This window comes from Epargyreus clarus, unplaced genomic scaffold (assembly GCF_041222505.1).
Source record: "Epargyreus clarus isolate Ecla_fem2 unplaced genomic scaffold, WU_Ecla_fem_2.2 ptg000018l, whole genome shotgun sequence".
Lineage (NCBI taxonomy): Eukaryota > Metazoa > Arthropoda > Insecta > Lepidoptera > Hesperiidae > Epargyreus > Epargyreus clarus.
Window position 1 is genome coordinate 1,374,913 of NW_027332226.1, and position 20,031 is coordinate 1,394,943.

The 20,031-nt window shown below is 34.2% G+C and overlaps 1 protein-coding gene across 1 annotated transcript; it reads left to right on the plus strand.

Annotated features, from left to right (window-relative positions):
- Window positions 1-3,580: 3,580 nt before the first annotated feature.
- Window positions 3,581-15,337, plus strand: LOC140749705 (uncharacterized). The gene is made up of 3 exons (XM_073082838.1): window positions 3,581-3,735; window positions 12,965-13,157; window positions 13,373-15,337. The coding sequence occupies exons 1-3, from the start codon at window positions 3,656-3,658 to the stop codon at window positions 13,775-13,777; spliced, it is 678 nt and encodes a 225-aa protein (XP_072938939.1). The 5' UTR covers window positions 3,581-3,655; the 3' UTR covers window positions 13,778-15,337.
- The last annotated feature ends 4,694 nt before the right edge of the window (window positions 15,338-20,031 follow it).

Consider the following 20,031-nt stretch of genomic DNA (forward strand, 5'->3'; position numbering starts at 1 on the left):
CCTTTAAGTTGATCCACATCATACTTTGTTCCTCTCTCTCTTTCAAATTATAACTTAATATATAAACCACAATTATGTGTATGAAGCAAAAATACACCTACAGTTACATCCAACAAGTTATGTATTAATTTAATAGTAACAACTAAAACACCTAAATGTAAACAACATTTAACAAGCGCCTAGCTCTTATAAATAGTGTACAAAGGTACTATAAATATTACAATTACACGAACGATCAACATTCATACATTGCCTTATCGGTCGAGAGCCGATAAGCGCAAGGAATGACATCAACATAAAAGGCGTAACTATCAATATTTATACACTGTTTCTGCTTATACGGAACCGAACTCAACAAAGTTATTCCTTTTATGAATTAATTTATAAATAATGTTGTTATTAAAACAGGTTTTGATTATAAGTAAAAACCACTTGTCTTATTAATATTTGAAAAAAAATGTCCTATTAGTCTAGAGCGCGGATCTCATTTACTGCATAACAAACTCAGCTTCTTTCTACAGACATTCTAGCTTAGTGTTCAGGGCTAGCAACACATCTAACATTAGTTTGAGCTCCTTTTTTATAATATAGGAGTAGCAGATGAGCATGCAGTGGACTGATGGTAAGGGGGTGGCTACAGCCGCCCATGGACATTTGTACACAATCCCAGATAGGATTAGATATTCCTACCTGAGCCGGCCACAGATGCGCCGCTACCCCTGAGGACTAAGGTTGGAACGCCTCGAAAAACTATCTGTCCCATACCACTTAATCTCCCACACCCTTTAAACCAGGACACAGCAGCGCTTAACACTGCTGTTATGAGGCAAAAAACGCTGTGGCGGTGGTCCCGGCGGAGTCGAACCACACAGGGTTCTACCTCCTTCAAGAGCTTTAGCTTGAGTGGAAATTAAAAAATCTTAAGATACATGGGACAAGCTTCTATATGTTGCTTGGTAATGACCTCATAACATTCCATATATGCGTGTTTGCTATTTTGCAAAATACATTTTCTAGTTATTGAAATATATTAGAACTGAGTCAAATGTATTTTAAAGCATTTACCTGAAATAATACATTTCGCTGCTATTCCATAAAATGATATCAATTAAAATATAATTTATGAGTAACTGGCATAAAAAGTGGTAAATACAATATTTTTTACAAAATTGTCTTGTGTATTCCACTTGTACAGGTATGTGCCACATGAAACATCAACAATGTAGTTTTCTTCACACAAATGTGATATTTAATTAGATATAAAAATGAGATTACCCAGCAAAAGTAAAAACGACTATGTTGCTAAGGCAAATTCAAAAAATATATTATTATCTAATTTTAATTTACACCGAAAGCGTTCGGGTGTAAATTTAATACTTAATGGGTACTTATTTACTTAAACAGCTGTATGTGGCCGCGCCCTTACCGTTTTGTTTGAATTGGTCGATATGTATAAATATTTTTTTGGAGTACAGATGGAGTATGATATATGATTGGGATAATTGACTGGGATGTGAAATAATGCTGCTTTGTTCATGTGCAATGACCCAATAATAACTTAAAATACATACTACCAAGAATATGTACGTAATGACTACATTAGTGCGCTATTTATAATAAAATCCACTACTTATATACGAACTTCAAATAAAGCATATTTTTAGTCACAACCTGGTTGATTTTGTTAGAGTAGATTAATTGTTTAAAATAAGTAAAGTTCAGAAAAGTAAGTAAGTAATATTTGTATTGCCATGCAATCATTGGCAAAGACGGGCCGTTACGCCAGACTAGACAATCATGCTTGCGGAGCAAACATGCTTACACAGTCTCACTTCGAAGCATCTACAATGATCATGTACAAGACGTTGAGAAAACATCGATAGCGTGATTCAGAAACATGTTTTTTTTTATAATATAGGAGTAGCAGACGAGCATGCAGTCCACCTGATGGTAAGTAGCTACTGCCGCCCATGGACATCTGTAATCAACCCCAGATAAAATTAGATATTCCTACCTGAGGTCGGCCACAGATGCGCCGCTACCCCTGAGGACTAAGCTGGATTGCCTCGGAAAAGTATGTCTCCCTTACCACACCCTTTAAAACGGAACACAGCAGCGCTGCTGTTATTAGGCAGAAATAGGTGTGGCGGTGGTGCCGCCGGAGTCGAAACACAAAAGGTTCTACAACCTCTTAATTAACCAGCATGTGGCGCCATCTTGACAAGTTGCGGGAAGTCATCACACTAGCTACATGACGCATAGATAACGAAACAACTTAAGAAGAAAATACCTATAGGAACTTTTGAAATATAAAATGTATTTGCCTTTAGCATATGTCGTGCCGAGAGTGGCTATTAAGTCACACAAAGGTGAGCGGGGACATTACATGGGTCGGCGACCAATGAGTTGCCACATATGAAGGGCAATCAGATAACCCCATTGTTTTGAGATAATAACATCATCTTGTCCAAAAACAAATTGTTGATTCTTGTCGGAATGTGTTTATTAAACCCTTCGTCTCTTATAAGAGGCAATCTATGAAATAATTAGCATTACAGTGTAGTGAAAAAGTAGACTACCCAGTTACAAGTTGTATGTCGCAATAATTATGTATGTATGTAGTGTTACATATATGTAATTTAAACTCTTTACCAAAAGCGTCTTTTCACAGGATCGCCCGTTGAAAAAAATGTGTGTGGTCGATCAACGTATATGTTTTTTCAGTACAAACATTGCTATGTACAATGTATGTGCTAATGTTTATTTCTTAAAATTTGATCTAGAAAACGTGCAAGATAATGCTGTGTGAACTGTGCGCCAGCATGCATCAAACACCGTGTGACATATAATGCTGTTGATCTCAAATGGACTGTCCCTGGGTCTCAAAGTGTCCTAATCACCGTAGTCAACGTGACCCATTTCAACCCCGAGTCAAGTCACTCGAGCGAGCCACCCACACCGACGTTTCCGTGCTAAATGCATTAATCAGGCGCTTTTTTAATAAGCTTACATCGGCCTCATTTATATGTAAGTATACATGTAACAGATTTTCATAATTTTACTTTTACCAGAGGTGCGTTATATACACTGAGGTAAAGTTAAAAAGTCTAACAAGACACTCTGCCTCCACACAAGTATTACTAAACATAAATACTAGCTAGTGGCCTGAATGGGGCAACGACCACAATCAAATATCTTGAGGACATTCATACAAATAAAAACATATATACCGTCAAATTGAGAAACCTCCTCCTTTTTTGAAGTTGAACCAAACCAAAACCAACCAAAAGGTTGCCGTCACATCACGACACGGTTTTCGCATTATCGTGTCCTATCGTAACATAACGTATCGTTTCGCATCATATCTACACCTTAAAAAATCTGCAAATCTTGTCATAGTTTAGAAACGCACTTCAATAGTATCAATTTAAGTTTTAAAAATACTTTATATTTTATACTATCATATCTATTCCCAAGCGCCCAAAAGAAGTATAACATAAAAATAAGCAAAAAAATACCAAGAGTCCATAAGTACGTACTTGTGCGTCGCCGCTAACTTGTTAATCCGCGCACAACCTGACACAACCGCCGCCAGTCGCGTTCCGACCACGGGACGAGTGACAACGGAGCGTACACGTATAAATCAATACCAACGATGCCCAACTGCGCCATTTTGAACTGCAAAAGTAACAGCCGCACACAAACTATCGCCAAGTGCGGCATATCGTATCATAGGTACGTAGTATTTATCATATTTATCCAATATTGTATAAAATATGTTACGTTTTAGATGACATCCCAAGCTAATAAATAGAGCGAAAATAATCGGGAATGTTCGGCCGTAATCGCGTGCGTTCGGTTTCGTATTGCTTTCCTTGTGTCACTTTTTACGTTGTTCTTTATTCGATTCAAATACACCCATAAATGCGAATTCAAATGAACACCACAGACCCTTACCATGAGTTTTTACGTTTTGACAAACATGACTGTTTTGGTATTTGTTTACGTATTGCCCATACAATTTCCAATCAGCGCACCTAGCGGATTGTATCGGAACTATAGTGTCAGTAACGTAACATTAAATGTCTAAATTGACAAAATGGCATTTTATGTTTTGTCTCTTTTTTTTTGCGAACAAGTGAGGCAGACTAACATACTTGAGCAATTACTTATTGTTACGTTTACTCAGTCTACTAAGCAAACGGAACAGAATAATGGATTGAGTAAACGTAACGTAAAATTGTCTGATGTTTTGAAAACTTATGGTAAGGGTACTGTATCTAAAAAACAAATACAGTGGATACCCGTAACATGAGTTTTCAAATCATCCCACAATTTACGTTATATTTACTCAATCCATTATTGTGTTCCGTTTGCTTTAATAGACTGAGTAAACGTAAGTGCTCAAGTGACGACGTCTCCCTCACATGTTCGCAAAAAAGCGAGACAAAACATAAAGCGCCATTTTGTCAATTTAGACATTTAATGTTACATGACTGACACTATGGTTCTGATAAAATCCGTTAGGGGCGTTGATTGGAATTTGTATGGGCAAATACGTAAACAAATACCAAAACGGTCATATTTGTCAAAACGTACAAACTCATGGTAAGGGTACCGGTCTGTGATGTACACAAACACCTATTGACATACAATATAACAATAAATTAAATAACTAAATAATGTCTACTAAATTCACACAACAACGAATATAGAATCACCCAGCCCTAAAATAGAAATTTAAATTCGTAGAATCGATATGTCTTTGGCCAGGGATCGAACCCCCTACGCGGTAGACCGGCGTGACGATCGCTCCACCAAGAAAGTTATTAATAAAATTTTGTAAAAAGTATTATTACTTTTTTAAGTCCCCGTAAGAGGTAGAACAATGACTTGACTAAGGACATACCACTGCCATATCTAATTTTGTGTGAATGCCGACCGACTCATATGAGGCTACCATTTTAGCCGTAGACAGGCAACGCATCTATGAACGACTTCAAGTAGATACCGTATTCAGTAAGAGTTGCTCAAAGATATTCTTGGCGGCGGTGATCACTTACAAAAAATATTTTCTTCTACGACAATCATATAATCATAACAATGATTTACTAAACTAATAGATGCAAATGTGAAACGTAATACCAAGCGTTTAACTAAGCTATTTGCAATTGAGATTACGTCACGTTGGTTAGGTACGTCCTTTTTAAGTCGAATTTTGCGGTGACTCATTAGTGTTTTTTATTATTATTGTCGTGAATCGTGATAAATATAAATTCTGCACATATCTAAAGAAAAATGCGTAGAAAGGGTATTTTAATATTTTGTTCTCTTGCGTTTTGTAGTGACAAGCAGGTTTCAATATATTTCGTTACGTTTGTTATAGTCGTCGACATTCCATTAATTTATGTGAGGAAAATATATGAATATGCATGTTTTATGTTTTCATTATTTAGAGTTTAAAATTTTTCAAACCAAAGAGGAAAGTTTTGTTATTTTTTTTTTATAAACTGACAAGATACGAAAATGGTATTGAAGTGTAATAATTTTATATCGAAATAGTTTAATTTGAAAGAAAAGTCAGAAATATCGATTATAATTTTTATACTAGCTGACCCGGAAAATATTGTGTTGCCATATAAATAAAAAAATGTTAAGGGTGAACTACCCTTATCACTTAGGGGTATTAAAAATAGATAGTAGCCGATTCTAAGACATACTGAACATGCATATAAAATTTGGTGAAAATCGGTAAAGCCGTTTCGGAGGAGTACGGTAACTAACATTGTGACACGAGAATTTTATAAATAAGATAACAAATGTATTTTTGGAGTTTACTCCTTAAGAAACGATTTGAGTTATAAGGCCCGGTACGGAAATTTTATGAGGAGTAAAATCAAGTGTAACACGAAAAGTTGAGGCGTAACGGTAACCAAAATATGAATCAAGAGTGCTTTTATTAATTTAAAATACAGTAAGTTCAAATCCCATATGAAAGTAATTATAACAATAAATATAATTAGCAATATATAAAACATTAAAACGTCATTAACTAATTTGTTTACATTTTTGCATAAATTAAGTTATAGGTTTGATAATTTATAAACACTGTGAAAAATATGAACATTGGCGCCATAATATGATAAACAATCTTTTATGAACGTTTTTAAAGAAGAGTAACATATAAAATCAGTAAGCAATTGAATAAGATATAATATTAGCAAAATAAGTTTTTAACATAAAGAGGCTTTTGTAAGTTACTGATATATTAATTTAACTTATAAAAATGGATGCATTATTGATCAGCACCATCTATCAACGATAAACGGGAAAAATCAAAACAGTATTATTTAATATTTATTACAGAATTATGTTCAAAATAAGTTATATAAAATTAGCAATACGTTTTAAATGAATTCTAGAATTATAAAACATTCAGGAACACTCCAAATTACATATAATAACATGTTTATTGAGTCTCATATAAATTTCATCCGTAAATTGCAACAAGGATATTTTATAGATGGCAAAGAAATTATAATTATTAAGTTTTAAGTTATAAAACGTTTAACATTGTTTTAAATATAAATAATTATATTACATTAAAATTTACTTTAATATAAACAATTATATTAAGTTACCATTATAATATTTGGAACCAAAATACATAGATTGATAAACTTGCAAACTTACAATTTATAAAACTTGCCACTAGATGGCGCTATTTTATATTATTTTGTAACATACTTTATGTAATACGCATTATTGAAGTAATATAAATAATCCGAATAATTACAGATATATGTTTGTTTCTCTTATCATTTTAGCAGATGCGTTCATTTACCTACCCTTTTTTCTATTCGATATATATCATAATTATCATTCGTAAGGAGTAAACTCCAATCGTGCGTCGTAGCTGACACACACACACTTTTTTATTTTATTTAACATTATTATATCACAAGTTAAATTATCTTGTTACTCTCTACTTACAAATAAAAATACTATACTATACTTACAAATAAAACCTAACAAAATTCGTCGTAGCGAAGTCGCACCCAAGCTTAACGTTCGCAAGGTCAATGACCGGAGCTTTTGCCAAGTTCTCTCTCTGCATATCGTAAAGTATTTTGTACTCTACATACATCGTTTTAGTGACTAAGTATTAAGTATACAAAGAATATTACATACGATAACTTATCTAATATGTCGTATAATTTATGCTAAATTCTAAAAAAAATACTATTTATTTCATTACAATCACGAAAGGAAAGTGCACTATAAATGTGTAGTTTTACATTTATGCACCTATAAAGGGAGTAAAATTACAAGTTGAGCATTTTTCGAGATTTTAATTTACTACCTATACAAATTTTCACTTGTAAGTATCAAGACTAATTCATTATTCCATTGAAAGTTTATTGTTTAAGGTAGATAAGTCTATTAAACTGGAAAAGGGCTGGAATACTTCACCAAGCTACTCCAATGTGATTTAGTAAATAAATTTACGGATAAGGCCTATCCAAATTATGACCTTAAACTTAAAGCTATCCTATGATAATAAACCATGGTACAGAAAAATCAAGTGGTAGTGCAAAGTAGGCGCGGCGCGGTTTCCACTACTAGGCAGTGTTACTCTCACTTGCGTTCAATCGAGTATAATCGTGTTTCAACATCAGTCTGAGACACACGCTTGTCAAATTCTATAAATATGCCATATTGTGCGATTTTAGAGTGTAAAAGTGATAGCAGACGGAAGAATCTTCAAAATGGAGGTATTTCGTACCATCGGTGTGTACAAATTTATTTAACTTTTTCAAAAATCTTGATATATCAAATTCATCAATAATTTCACACAGAGTTACGCTAAAATCTACCTCACAGCTTTGTAATAAAGTTCATTTTGAATTGATTCCACTATACCAAAATGTCTAGAAAATTCCACGCTACTCAATTAGTGATGAGGTGAATATATATTTTTTATCGATATACATATATCTATATATCGGCAGAATATATCTATATATTAAATTTATTTATTTATTTATTTAATACCATAAAAATATACATTGGTTTACAATTGAAAGATATCCATATAAACCCTATGTAGGTTAGTCTTGGATACTGGGTAACCCTAGAACTGTTGCTAAAATAAATTATCGATGGATGGATGTAAATCCACTATAAATCACAATCAATTATATAAATGATGGATGGATGTACATCCAGATATAAATCCGCAGTTAATATTCACGTTAGTAGCAATAGCTTCTCATCACAATTATTGTTTACGAGTTTAACTCAAACAGCAAAAAACCGGTTCGATGGGCGAGGGTCGACTCATTTGTACCTGAATGTAATGAAACACAGGATGATACCAAACACGATGGTTGTTTTAAATTATTATTGTTATGTAAATAAACAATTATGTTTATCTATCTATATATATATATAATATATGTATGTCTGTATCATTTATAAAATATACATATATACATGTATGTATGTTTTTAACTTTATGTAATTTATATGTATATATATTTATGTTTATATTACGTACTTTGTTCTAAGATTTCAAGAAAATGTTTTTTAGATATAAAATAATATAGTAATTTGCGTATCACCGCAGTACCGAGGTATCGACACATATATATTTTTTTCGATTACTTGGGTTTATGGGTCAGTAACCTTCATTAAAACAATTTTAGGATTCCTTAAGATGCTACTAGTAAGGAGAAATGGATAAACGCCACGGGCAGAATTAGTTGGTTTCCAACAAAATGGAGCGTTATATGCTCACAGCATTTTCTAGAAGATGATTTTTTAATATCGGAAAAAGGGCATCGATACGTAAAGTCTAAAGTATTTCCAACATTAAAAATATACAAGTATTTAGATAAAGTAAGTATTTTCGGTGCTTACATGGTAGATTTTAAAGTAAGCCGAATTAAATACCAGCTTTTTTATAATATAGTCCACCTGATGTTAAGTGGTTCCTGCCGCCCGTAGATATCTGTAATCAATCCCAGATAGGATTAGCTACCTGAGTTCGGCCACAGATGCGCCGCTACCCCTGAGGAGTTGAGGACTAAGCTGAAATGCCTCGGAAATATATATCTCCCTTGCCACACCCTTCAAACCAGAACACAGTAACGTTTAACACAGCTGGCTTAGTAATAGGGTTCCGTTTTTACCCTTTGGGCACAGATCCCTAAAAATGGATATGCTTTTGAAAACATTTTAATTTCGTGTATTGATTTTTACGACTTCTACTCACGAAACGTACGATCTTGACACGTAACCTACCATTGTTGTACAATACCTGTTATTTTTATTACAGTTCTTAATAATTAAACCTTGTTTAATTTTAATCCTATCCCATAGATTTATTATTCACATTAGATTGATGAGTATCGATCTTTTGTCACTGCTCTATTCCAGTAGGAGAAATATTACGCAAGTTTCGTCCGTAAGTTTAATGTGCTTAGGGCTATAATTGCATTAAGCCCAATCACTGCCATCTATGGTCAAGTAGCGGAACTAACTTTTCAAATACTAAATGACTTAAATGCTTTTAAATGTTGTAGCAAAATAAACCTTAATATTATTTGCGCCTAAGTTGTTTTTACATATTCATTCTGTATATTTTAGAATACATAGTTTCGAGTTAACTATAAACGACCAATAAAATGATATTTACTTTAGTAGTGTCATATGTAACAAGAAAAACGCAAGTGTGAGTTTGGGGACAACGGTTCCGATACATTCGCTCGTACTTACCACTTCTACTTGCTTTTCTCTTCTATGTAATAAACGTTATCAATCAATTCATTAAAAACAAGGCTTTGTCGTGCTCTTAAATATAAAATAGTTATTAATGATTTATTATGGTAGGTATTGTAAGTAATCTTCCATCATATAACAGTACTTTCCTCCATTTAACGAGCTAAAACCAAACTCCCATATACTCTTGCATGTAAAAATGTGCGTACTTTGTATAATGCAAATATGTTTTTTACCGCCGCAAACTGCCGGGGGCGCTGCACGCGTTGGATGTTACGACTTTCTAAGCGACGCGAAAACGTTCATGGGATTGTTTTGAAAGTTGTCTGTTAAAGGATTGTGTATGGTTTTCGAAACAATTGGACATACATACTGTGTTTGTTTAAATATATGTATAAGTTTGCAAAATCCCAGACATAAAACATAAATATTATAATTTAATCGTTTAGATGACGCGTCGGGAGGAAAATTATGTAGAAAAATATTAACGTAAATGATAAAAAAACATCCATATAAATATTTTACTGATTGCCTACATTGTTATCAACCAAAGAAACAAAACAGACTTCTAAGACGAAAATCACTTATCTGTTTACTTTCTGCAATATGGGTTAAATTCACAATTACTGAAACTGATTTAACTCGGACTACTGCGATGTTATATACCTATTACAGGAATAAGGCATTACATTAAATTAGAAGTACATAAGAGACGTCATTAGAAGTTATTTTGTTATTTATTATTATGCCTTGCGTAACTTTTCAACGCTATCAGATTATAAGCAGTCGATACTATAAAAATATCGAATCATTAATTTGCTCATAAATCAACCTAAATGAGGTCGATACTCCACATTTTTTCATCCTTCCGCGTAACTTGAAGACACGCAAGGGTGAAATACCTCAAACACGAACATTGGGAGCAATAAGAATATGATTGAGCCTAAACGACTCCCGTAGAAAATGCCTCTACATGTATTACCGTATATCATAAAATATGGTTTGTTGGTGGGCCTAATATTTGCGATGGGGTGAGCCGTACGATTGAAATTTTAGACTAATTTGCCATATTTCCTAAAATTGGCAAACAGTATAAACCATGTTTGTAAATGTAGATATTGATTTTTTTAAAGGATGCTATATAATTATAGATTTATACCTATAGTTGTGATAATTTGGCTTTACTTCAGCTTTGATATTACCCCAAATATTAAATAAATAAAATTATTATAATTAATATTTGTAAGCCACTTGATGGCAGAATATTCGATTGATTGAACAAAAACTTCAGACCATATTCACCCAATTCACAATTATTTCTTAGTATCATAGCGATAAATTTAATATGTATTAATTGACATGAACATGAAATAAATACATGCTTCCGAGTGCCACTCTAAGACTGTAAGGAATTATTAATTTCCCTTTCCCGTAATAAAAGGTTTACGTATGTACAGCAGGAAATTATAGAGCGTAAATTCTAGAGTTTGACTTCAAAAGCTGGATGCTATAGGCAAATTTATTGCAGGCCCTACCTACTCGTACATTAAAGACGCCTACGCAGAGGACGTCTTGTATAAGAGTTTGTACACAGTGCGATAATTTGGTTGTTCACCCTAGACGCCACACTATGGTAAAAATAACAAACAACTAAATTACTAATTTACGTGTTATCAAATCCGAAACGGATTGGCGTCTTCCTTGAAGAGCGTCACATTTTGCTGTTATTGAAGTGTAACACATCTGTCTAACTAAATTACTAAACCCTTCAAACTACAACACAGTATCTACAACGCATACCTGTTTACGTTTATACGAGCGTATACATATTTGTTATTGCGTAATATGATTGATATTTTTTCTCCCTTTAAAGTTACCGATACATAGCCTTGTGTTGCAAAAATATAAATGTGTATACATAGAGTCACATCGAAGAAATAACTGTCAGCACAACAAGAGTTTAGCTTCTGGACTTTTTAGTTTCAAAGTGGTCAAAACATAGATTATATATCACCTCAAAATTAAAGTCACATCATCAAATGCACCTTTACAATGCGTTTGTCGTTACCGGCTCAGGGCGGCGTCGGAACCGGTCGGACTGGCCAGTGTAACCCGAGCGGCCTTTGTGCGGAGCCCTAGGCAACGGCGATCTAGTGCATGTTAGCTAACTGGGATGACTAGACTGGCCGCTAAACGTTTGTCCTGACTTTTGTTATACAGAAAATGTTTTAATGATAATACGTTGTTATTTATTCATTGTTATTCATAACATTAACTTATTATTACTAGTACGTTTTTCAAAATAATAGCAATAACAACAACATAGAGGGAAATAAAAATAATATATAATAATAATTTGTTGAATCTAGTGGTTCGATTTGCACGCGGCGGATTACGCGTACACACTTTAAGGAAGAATTTTCATATTGACGAAACTATATCTCATATATAAGATTCTCGTGTCACAATGTTAGTTACCGTACACCTCCGAAACGGTTTTACCGATTTTCACCAAATTTTATATGCATATTCAGTAGGTCTGAGAATCGGCTACTAGCTATTTTTCATACCCCTAAATGATAAGGATTGTTCACCCTTAACATGTTTTTTATTTATATGGCAAAACAACGTTTGCCGGGTCAGTTAATAACATATATATGTATATGTAATTTTGGGGTAAAAGTACCTATTTTTACAGAACATTAAAAAATATAATGTATAAAATGATTATACGTAACATCATACAATTAAAAATAAAGGCGTTCAATATTTTCACAAGAAACCTATATACTTAATGTTTACCCTCATTCCTATCAGGCGACAATACCTGGTAGGGAGTCACGCTCTGATAAAAGTGCGAGCTTCAGCATGAAGAATGCTTACAAAACGAATAACACGAAGCGTCATGCATATATGTGGCGCCATCTCGTATCGAATAACTAAACACATCAACATCACTATCACAAATTGAGCATAATACTACCAACCACCTTACTACGATTGAACATGGTACTATAAAGTATGTAATAGACTTAAAAGAGACTAAATTGTTCTTGCTGCTTACCGACGAAAACTTTTGTTCATACGAATTGGACGAAAGGCGTGTGGCGATTTCTAAAAACTGTCGTGATGGTGATTACCAAATGTCCAAAAACCGATAAATTCCAATTTTCTTTTCTAGGTTTCCCCACAACCCTCATGTAAAGGAGAAGTGGATCGATGCGACCGGCAGGACAAACTGGATGCCGACGAAGCGGAGCACGATATGCTCCAAGCATTTCGATCCTAAATTATTTATTATGAAGAAAAGTGGATACAGGTACCTCAGCGAAAGTGCTGTACCTACTCTACATTTTGTAAAATTTTACGCTCAGGTAAATACATTTTTTTCTTAATTACCTTCGTATATCAAATCTTTTAATTTTGTTTTTTGGGTTTTCTTTTAAATACAATAGACACAATAATATTGAAAATTCTGTAAGCGATTTATTTGCATTTCATGTAGATACTGAGTCGCGAGCGGGAATGCAGGACCTCTAGGAATATTCATATTGACTCGAATTGAAAGTATAATACTATTTAATTCCAGAATGAACCAAAAGTCAAAGAAGAGCAATCATCAGATTCGGAAACAGAGAGCTCACTAACGACATCAAGGAATGCTGATGTCGTTATTATTAAAACAGATCCATACGCCAATACAGATGGTATTGAAATAACAAGACCGAAATTTAACTCGAAAGAACAAGAACTAAAGTGCATGTTGCGGGGGAGAGACGAAATTATAAAGAAACAACTATCACGAATAAAGCAATTGCAACAAAAAGTGCGGAGTCTTAACAAAAGATTTGCCATCGTCGACGGAGAGTTGAAACAAAGAAAGATAGAAGATGATCAAATGGGAATACTCAGAGAGAAATACGTACATAAGGAGCCTGAGAAAACAGCAAACGCGTCCGATAAACGAGAGGAGATTGAATTCGTAAGGGTGTGAAAGATATTATCGTACTGAAGATTCCTAAAGACTTCAAGAGATCTTAGATATTCACTTAGAACAATCATTTAAACGATTGATATGCAATTAATATGCATTGATAGTCACGAACAATGAATATGCTATTAATAACTATTGATTAATCTTCGCGCAGACGTGCAAAATAACTACATTGTTAGATTTCAATTTAATTTTACTAAGAATTATTACTATTATTATCCGTCGATTTCGTAATTGGACTACCGCCATAATTTGCCTCTTGACTAAGGTTACACACTTTTAATTTTTCGAAGTTATGTGCATGTAAAAATATTTATAACATGTTTTAACGGCATCATCACATCGTGACACGTCTGAGAGTTCTTGAAGGTATGTGAAGTCTATCAAACTTGACCCTGGTGGGCTAAAACTCTATTCATTCTAAGAGACTCGTGCCCCAATAGTCAAACTATAGTATATTGAAATGATAATGCTCTACCTACATGTACTATTTGCACTACATATGTAAATAGTCTGCCACGACCGTTTGACTAAAAGCATCTAGAAAGTTTCCCATTAGTTCCCCCAGTGCAATAAATTCGCGGAACGTGCTCGCGGGGCGAGCCCACGTCACGAGTTGCCAGAGGAAATATTATTGTGATTAACATAACAACATGCTAATGTTTCTAAGCTGAACTGATATTTGATACGATGTACGTGGTTATTTCGATACCGATTGAGATGCTAGAGAACTAATTTTAATGTTCTTAGAAAACAAATCATAGGCAAGCACAGTTATCAAATATCACTGTTGTTAAAGAGTAAGTTGGTTTTCCTTATAGTTGCAAGACTGTGTTTGACAAAGGACATGTATGTATAAGACTACCAACAAATATCATTTTCGTATTATTTTAAATACAATTACAATATTTAAGTAAATTTAATCTGAAAATAAAAAGATCTTTTATAAACAATATCGACAGTAACTGCTAAAGGACTCGTAAGTTTCTTCAAAAGCGAATTTGAATCGATGAAACGATCACAAAGGTTGTCACAAACCTTTAACATAAGCAATTTATTATCTGTGAACTGGCATAGATAATAAAATAAAGGTCTGGGCTGTTGGGGCACGTTTGTCCTTTTACGATGTAGTCGACCGTGATATTGAATAGCGTGATGTCACTCGCATATTTACGGCGGCGATGTCTGCAATTGCATTTTCTAGAGACCAGACAATAGGAAATGCTGTAAATAATAATGAAAATTGTTTTTTAAAATGCGAGGAATATTGTAAATTACAACACTCATTTTCGAACAAAACACTTGTAATATTAAAACAGTATTGTATATAAGAATATTCAAAGTTACAAAATTAAAATTAAAAAGTTTATTCTCCAATAACATACTTGTACGAGTATTACGAGAAAGATTGCATACTTTTGTTGGTTTGTTAATTATGTAGGTTCATAATTATATTGTTTTATTCGTAAGTCTTATCGTACATTGTATAGTTTTTGTTATTACTTCCTACTCGACCAAGAGGAAAAAGTGTTTAGATTAAATGGACTGAATTCTTCAAAAGACTTCTGTTACTATTTTATTTATTTATTCCCAAGCCATAGTTATATTTATGCTATTTATGGTTAATAACGGACCCCTGCATCTAAACAAAACAAGAAGGTGGGGATTATTATAATTTAAATATTTTCGAAATCTTGAGAATTTACTGGCTAATTATTGATGCAAGAAAAATAAAAATAGTACTAATAATTAAATAAACGGTGAACGAGACAGCAAAGATACCGTCAAAGAAGAGGTCAATGTCCCTATTCTTGGAGACAGTTCTAATTCGAGCGGATAGAGGAAGCAGAGAGGTGATGAGTGACGCGATCGCTGAACTGGCCGGTAAACTTGTCAAATTTACGCAAGTTCGCATTCTTCCCATATTAACACAGCTTCATGAACAACGAACAATGACCCAGACAGTAAGAATGGAAGAAAGAAATATTTTGAAAGGGCTTTATATAAAAATAACTTCTGACATATTGTATAGGAATGAGTCAAGAAGGTGGGTACTAAATATATTTAAAGGTGTGAAAAAAAGATGTCCATTCTGTAAGGATACGATAACATTATAGTTTTAATATTACTTAATACCATACTGATCTGATGTATTTTAGCATGACAATATTATTTTGAGATATAATAATTTTATGTGTTTATATAATGTTACTTCATTTAATTTTATAAAACTAAATTCAAATAATATGATATTAATATGGCAATACTTAGTATTGACAATTATAAAAGTCAGTTAGATTGGTAGATTGAAATGAGACGAGTAGTGATTTATTCTTGTTCGGATTTGTGTAAAAAGGATAAATAAAACGTAATTTGTTGGATATCGAAGTTTAATTGATAAACCTGAGCATACCTTTTAGCTCAGAAGCGGGATTAGTAAAGCCCACATGTTATTTTCGCGGAAATAGCATCCTGTACAAAGACTTTTGAGTGAATTTCGTTTGAACTTTGTGAGTGATCAAAATGAACAGTGACACGGAACATACTAGTCGTAAACGCAAAAAGTCGTCGCGTAAATCACAACATCGACGCGAAACGCGTTCTAAAACGCGTAATAGGTGTGAACATCGTAAGAACTCTGATACGCGAGAAGAAAATCGGAATGTAAGTGATCGAAGGCGCGACACCCTAATGTCAGCGACTCCGCGTCGTGAACTTACCCCTGAACCGAACCGGAAAAGAAAAAGAACAGATCGACGAAGGAAGAGCACTAGCAGTCGTAGCAGCGAAGGCGAGTCGAGTGCAGGAGAGGTTGTCGAGGCCCACCAGAGGCGACGTCATGGAACGAGAAGTCGAGCGAGACACGGGAGACGTTCTAATTCTAAAAGTGACAATACTCAATTATTATTAACAGAATTAATAAAAACATTTGTTAATAACCGCCCAGAAGGGAATAAGTTCCCTATGTTAGGTAATGTAATACCAGAGTTTGATCCCATGAACAAAGGGCAGACTATTAACACATGGATTAGCAAAGTTGAGGAATGTGGTCGACTGTATAAATGGGGTGATGATCAAATGATTCATTACGCACTTCCTAAACTATGCGGTGTAGCCCGTGCATGGTATCAAGCTTTGCCATCGATGTCGTTTACATGGTCCGAATGGAAAATTAAATTAATTGAATCTTTTCCTTCGAATGATGACTATGCAGAACTTTTAACGGAAATGTTATCTAAAAAGGTTAAATATAATGAGTCATTAGAGTTGTACTATTATGATAAAATTAATTTATTAAATCGATGCGAAATTCAAGGTAAACGTGCAGTAGATTGTTTATTGTATGGCATAGAGGATCGTAGTTTAAGATTAGGAGCCAAAGCTGCGAAATGTGAAGAACCCGAACAAGTATTAAAATATTTTCAATCCATTAAACAACAGCTGCGCGATTCTGATAAAAAGGTTAATTCTGATAAGAGATTTAATTCAAATATTAACTATAATAATAATCAAAATATTTCAAAATTAATACAATCAAATAATGATAATATGAAACCAATAACTTGCTTCAATTGCAATGAGACCGGTCATTACAGTTTTAAATGTACTAAAAAGATTTTAAGATGTACTATATGCAATAAACTAGGCCATATATCAACTAATTGTTCAAAATTACCTAATGACCAAAAGTCCAAATTACCCGCTGATAAAGATAAGGCAGTTCTGGCCTTAGACGTGAGCCGTGATACCAGTAATGATAAATATCTCATAAAATTGAATCTTAATGACCAGCCTCTGCAAGGCTACGTTGATTTAGGCAGCCAATGCACTTTGTTACGTCGTAGTGTAGCCGAAAAGTTAGGATTACGATGGTCCGTTGGACATATGCCCACAATGCGGGGCATAGGATCTAATTTTGTATTGCCTATTGGAAAAGTTACTATTAAGATTGAAATACAGGGTATATCAGAAATGGTCGATGCCTATATCGTCGAAGATAGTGTAGTAAAGTATGCAATTTTGATTGGTCATAGTTTTACGGAAAAACCTGGTATTACTATTACTAAAACTGATGATGAATTAATATTTGGACGGTCTTTGCCACTAAAATTAAAGCTTATACTCTGCGAGAGTATAAATATCTTACCTGGTATTACGTCGGTAGTTAAAATCTGCACTGATGTCAAGGACTTTTCGGGTACAGTGTATGTTAATGGTTCTTTGCGAGGGTCATCTGGTAAAGAATACTACTTGATGCCGGGTGAATATAGTATTCAAAACGGGATAGGTGCATTATTAATGCAAAACATATCATTTACTGAGGTGTTGAAATTTGACCAAGGGTACTTAGTGACACGTGCGTTACGTACAGATGAAAGCGTTGATGTTAATATATTAGATTTTAATGATTCTAAGATTGTTGAAATATTAAAATATGATGAAAACTTATCTAGTAGTGAAGTACGGCAATTAAAAGATTTATTACAGCGCTACAACGAGTGTTTTTCACATAATATGACGGATTTAGGTTTTACAAATGTCGATAAAATGAAAATTGAACTAACTGATAATAACCCAGTTGTTTATAGACCTTATAGGTTACCATATCCAGAAAGGGAACAAGTCAAATCAATGGTAAAGGAAATGCTCGACGCAGATATAATTTGTGAGTCTAGTTCAGCTTATGCAAGTCCGGTTTTATTGGTGAAAAAAAAGACTGGTGATAAACGTCTTTGTATTGACTTTCGCGCTCTTAATAGAAAAACTAAAAAGGAGCATTTTCCCTTGCCATTAATTGATGACCAGTTAGACCGCCTGGCTGGTAATTCATTATTCATCAGTCTAGACTTAGCTTCTGGTTACTACCAGATACCCATGGATGAAGGGTCTCAGGATAAAACCGCATTTGTTACACCTGATGGCCAATATCAGTTTAAAAGAATGCCCTTTGGTCTGGCAAATGCGCCATCAGTCTTCCAAAGGACAATGAATAATATTTTGTCTAAAGTTAGCTACGCATTAGTTTTTATGGATGACATATTGATCCCTGCGCGTACATTTAGTGAGGGTTTAACTAGATTAGGTGAAGTATTGAGCATTTTTCGAGATGCAGGGCTAACTCTTAAATTACAGAAATGTTTTTTCTTTTTTAAGAAAATTGATTTTCTTGGCTTTGAAGTCAGTGGTTCGGGTATCCGTCCTGGTTCTCGAAAAGTAGCAGCCGTGTCGGACTTTCCTGTACCTAAAAATGTTCACGATGTTAGACGGTTCATTGGATTAACTAGCTTTTTTAGACGATTTGTAAAGGATTTTTCATTAATAACACGACCACTAACAGACCTTTTAAAGAAGCATTTCACGTGGAAATGGACTGATGAACATACGAAGGCGTTTGAAACTTTGAAAACTAAATTGATCGAACGACCTATTCTTGCCTTATATGACTCCAAATTAGAAACTGAGTTGCATACGGATGCCTCAAAATATGGCATTGCAGGCATACTTATGCAACGTGACAAAGAGGGATTTATGAAGCCCGTGGCTTATTACAGTCGAAAAACGACAGCAGATGAACAAAAATTTCACTCATTTGATCTAGAAACCTTGGCGGTTGTTGCATCGCTAAATAGATTTCGAGTTTATTTGTTAGGCATAAAATTTAAGATAATAACAGACTGTAATGCGTTGCGGACTACAATGATAAAAAGAGATCTAGTTCCTAGGATAGGACGATGGTGGATGCAGTTTCAGGAGTACGACTGTGAGATAGAGTACAGACCAGGTACAAGAATGTCTCACGTCGATGCTCTCAGCCGTGCTCCTGTCACCGAGATGACCCTCGATGATGAGACCCACGTAATTGATATTTTAACAATAGATATACAAGATTGGATCGCGACTGTACAAAACAGCGATGATGACGTTAGGAAAATACGAGAAATTCTATCAGACAAAAATTCTAAAAATGTAATTGATGTATGTAAAAATTACCAATTAAAGGGAAATTACGTATATAGGCAAGTTGATGATGGACTGCGTTGGGTTGTTCCCAAATCTGTTAGGTGGCAATTACTACGGATGAACCATGATGAAGTGGGTCATTTCGGCTATGAGAAAACGTATAAAAGACTGAGGGACACATTTTGGTTTCCTAAAATGCGTCGTTTCACAAAAAAGTATGTTTCTGCCTGTCTGCAATGTGCATTTCACAAAACGCCGGGAGGGCCTAAAGAGGGTTTAATGCATCCTGTACC

Excerpts from the sequence above, each read along its gene's own strand:
- LOC140749705 (XM_073082838.1), top strand. The coding sequence starts at position 3,656 with ATGCCCAACTGCGCCATTTTGAACTGCAAAAGTAACAGCCGCACACAA. Across the intron at positions 3,736-12,964 it reads TGCGGCATATCGTATCATAG|GTTTCCCCACAACCCTCATG; the intron begins GTACGTAGTATT and ends TTTCTTTTCTAG. Across the intron at positions 13,158-13,372 it reads TTGTAAAATTTTACGCTCAG|AATGAACCAAAAGTCAAAGA; the intron begins GTAAATACATTT and ends ATTTAATTCCAG.